General features: G+C 30.1%; 1 protein-coding gene across 1 annotated transcript; it reads left to right on the forward strand.

Moving 5' to 3' along the window:
* The first annotated feature begins 3,005 nt into the window (after window positions 1–3,005).
* Window positions 3,006–3,685, forward strand: LOC141608013 (uncharacterized). Its single transcript, XM_074427364.1, has 2 exons — window positions 3,006–3,218; window positions 3,305–3,685. Exons 1-2 carry the CDS (start codon window positions 3,006–3,008, stop codon window positions 3,683–3,685), a joined length of 594 nt encoding a protein of 197 aa, XP_074283465.1.
* Window positions 3,686–4,168: the final 483 nt, after the last annotated feature.

Genomic DNA, 4,168 nt, shown 5'->3' on the forward strand with positions numbered 1-4,168 from the left:
ATTATTTCCTTGTATTAATTGACTTTTAATAAGTCAAGTGAATGTATTATTTGATGACGAGTTACGAACTTGGGCCAACGGGATTTATTACTTAATTATATGATAATTAATTAATAAATATTTATAAGAATTTATTAATTAATAGTTAATTAAATAATTACTACGGTATGTGTGTATATTGTGAGGCGGAGGTAATTAGCTATTTAAATTTACAAGAGGTGGTAAAATTAGCTAATAAGGGTACATAAGACACATTTTATATTTATAAAATGGTTTAATAATTACTTAATAGTCAAGTGGTCTTTAGTTGTTAATTTGTATTATTTAAGTGTTAAATAATCAAATTAATATTTAATTATATAAGATAATTAAACATAACACTTATAAGCATTTGTGAGACAAATGTCAAAATCCGAAATGGACCAAATGAGGTCCAAGTGGACCGGTTTTTGTAGGTCTTATATAGACCTCCACTTGTTAATATTGATTTGTAAAGAACACATGAGATGTTCCCATCATTTCTTTACATTTCATTCTCTATAAATAGCCTCTTATACACACTTTGCATGGGTGATTTTTAAGTCAAAAATTCTCCCTATTAGAGTGTCTTGGCCGGTTTTCATAGAGAAGAAGTAAGTCCAATATTTCATCATCTTTTTCTCTAAAACCACTTGATCAAGTTGTTAATCTTCATCAATTAATTCCCATAAATTATAATATACATTCTCTAATATTATCAAAGTAATAATATTACATAATAATACAAGGTAGTCCTAAATATTATCTAGTTAGTAATTTTAGGATTTTTGGGCTAGTCTTGGGTGCATCCAAAGGAGATCACCTAGTTTGGTGATTAAGGTTCTAGGAGGATCATCCATTATCATTTACCTCAAGAACTATAAAAGGTAGGAGACTTTTTGTAGTGCCCATATTGCCATTTTCACCAATGTAAGAGAAAATTCCTTCTTTATACTTGCATGCATGTAGATTTAGACCATCACATAAAATTAACTAGTAATTTTATTGTCATTACAAGAGTTTAATGAGAGTCTAAATACTAACAAGTGGTATCAGAGCTATTGTTACATACATGCATGTAGTCATAAGACGATTTTACGAATTTATAAGATAAATTGATAAAATTTGATATTTTGATGTTAAAATTAGTTTTATCACAAAATATGGTCTTGCATGTATATAATCTGGTCTTAGAAATATATGGGTTGGAAATTTAATTTTAAAAAATTTAATGGCTTATTATAATATTTTACTACATAAAATTGCATAAAATTGAGTAAATATGCATTACTTTTAACTAAGAGTTAATAAAATTAAGTTGCGTGTTAATTTTATGCATATTTATTTAGAAATAACCACATACATATTCTATTTATGAGAAGTAGAATTATTATAAATTAATGTGATTAATTTAGTTAGTTTATTGATTTTTATTTGATAAAAATTGGTAAATAATGTTTATTTTGTAAATAAATATTATTTAAATTGTTTGGCTTCACAATTTTTGATTTTTAGCTTCTGGAAAATGTTACAAAATGTTCAAAATTTTATTTTGAAGTCATTTTATTTTTAATGATTTAATTTGGAATTAAATCGTAAAATTGTCACTTTAACGATAAAAATTGCAAAATTGTTTTATAGCAATTTTATGGCCAAAATTTTTCACATGAATGTCATTTTAGTATGTTACCAGAATGTACAAAAATTTAAAATTTGATTTTTCTATAAAATTTTTGATTAAATTGAATTTTCCATAACAGTTATGAATTTTTAAGCTATTTTTACTATAAAATAATTTTTTAAACTCATTTAACCACAAAATAATTAGTGGGAATAATTATTTTGGGGTTAGACCAGATTATTTTGAGGAGTACATCTTAAAATTATTTTAAGAATTAATTATGGATTTTTAATGGTAAAAATTCCGCAAAACAAGCTCAAATGATCGTTGTTGGTAAGTTCGACGATTTGGCATGCCATTCCTTTTGCATATTTATTTTCATATAGATGAATGGAATTTATTTTATATTTATTCATGTAATTTTACCTATATGACCATAGTTAGAAATTGGTATTTTCCGTAACGTAAGGGAATATCGATTTAATTTGTAATTAATTGCGATTTTGTATCGCTAATTTGTAATTAATTAATAGTTTTAATTTTATTACAAATTCTATAATAGGATATAGCTATTTAATTTGATTATTAGTATTTAATTTTAGTTATCTCAAGACGGAGTATCCTAAAGACGTGTTTTCCGAAAGGAGTTCCGAAGTCCAAAAGATGGAGGCCATTCTTATGAAGATTCAAGGGACCAAGGAGTTGGTTCCAGAAGTGTAATAATTTTAGTTAATTAGATTAATTAGGTGGCCATATTAGGACTAATTGTTTTTATATTTTTGCTTTCATGTCAAATCGTCACTACATGTTTTCTTCTTGTTATCAATTTTAAATTGTCTAGTATTCACATATTTAGTTCACTTAAAAGTGATAGACAATTAAATTGATAAGATCTCTCAAATATTAAAATTGAGATTAGCCTTACCAAATAGTAGAACCTATGAGTCCCTTCTTCATTAGGGGGTAGGCTCAGCTCACCGGGGTGCCTTATTTTTACGTTGGGTAAGTAGGGTGATAAATGTTATTACACGCGAAAATTGGTTGGATTCAACTGGACAAATATAGGATATATCGGCCCATCGTGCCTATATTTGTTCTGGGGCTATAGATGGAATTTATAGAAAATCTCTCGACCAAGAGTTCTAATGGTAGAATCAGTTAAATGAGTTGACTCACCAAATTTATATAAATATGGGATGAATCGGCCCACCGTGCCCGTGTTTATATAAAGATGGATCTTGGAATCGTTTATATAATTCAGTGGGAGATCATTATATGAATGGGAACTTGTTAAAATTGTTTTACAAGTATTTTTTAACGATAAATGTTAATTTTTCCTTTCATTTTCGTTTTTGTAGTAATCACGATGGCTTCATCTAGTCAAACTCCTACAATCCCATCTACAATTCCTAATGATTCATGGCTTCGTTCGTTTATGCACAAATACACATTAAATGTTAATGGTAGTGATTTTAAAGATTGGGAAGAACAACTTAGTTTAGCCGCTGCAGGCGATGGTAAATTACGCTATCTCGTTGATCCCTCTCCCCCTTTACCGAACACAAGGTCTAGTGCTGATGTAAGGAATGCTTATGAAGATTACCATAGAAATTCCATGATAGTTAAAAACTTCTTGATTTTTGCTATGGATCCTTCCTTACAAAGGTATGCATCAAATTTCACACCGCTCATAAGGTGTTTTCGAGGCTTTTTACAATATTTTCTCAAGCACCGAGAATACTTCAATATGATGCCGCCGTCCGTTTCTTTGAGGCGAACCTCAAGGAAGGACAATCTGTGAGTCCCCACATACTTAAAATGATTGAGTACGCGGAAACTCTAGATGGGCTAGGATGTAAGATCCCAGAGGAGCTTATTGTGGACCGAGTGCTCCACTCCCTCTCATCGGTCAAGGGATTTACCCAATTTAGGGTAAATTACAACATGGCCAACATGAAGAAAAGTCTTCATGAACTCCATTCTCTGCTTGTGCAAGAAGAGAAGGACATTTTAGACATTTGTGAGAACCATCTCCCAGAATGGTAAAGTGAGAGTACTAGGAAAGATGTCCTTCCCATTAAAGTAAAGGGTAAGAAAAAGTCCTAGAGGAATGTTAGCAAGAAACCCGCTCAGGATGAAGGTAAAGGAAAGACTATTGCGAATAGCTCTTGCAAACCAAAACCTAAGAAGGGATATTATAACACCCCAATTTAATCAAGAGCCTTTACTAGACATTCCTAATTAAAAAGGTGTGTTACCATCTCAGTTTCCAGAGGCAGTAGTTACAAAGTATAGCAATCAAAAGTACTTTATTAATTAAATTACTCAAATGGTCTTAATTAAATTACTCAAATGGTCTTATTACAACTTAAATAAAATACGGTCTTAAATTAAATTACAAAAACTCGCAGCGAAAAATACATGTAACTAAGTCTTTATTACATTTTCTATAAAACTCGTGAAGGTCTCTATCTTTGTCTCGTCAGTCCACTCGTCCCAATCTGTAACCTGCCAATCAAAATGCTCCCC

Source organism: Silene latifolia, chromosome 10 (assembly GCF_048544455.1).
Source record: "Silene latifolia isolate original U9 population chromosome 10, ASM4854445v1, whole genome shotgun sequence".
NCBI lineage: Eukaryota > Viridiplantae > Streptophyta > Magnoliopsida > Caryophyllales > Caryophyllaceae > Silene > Silene latifolia.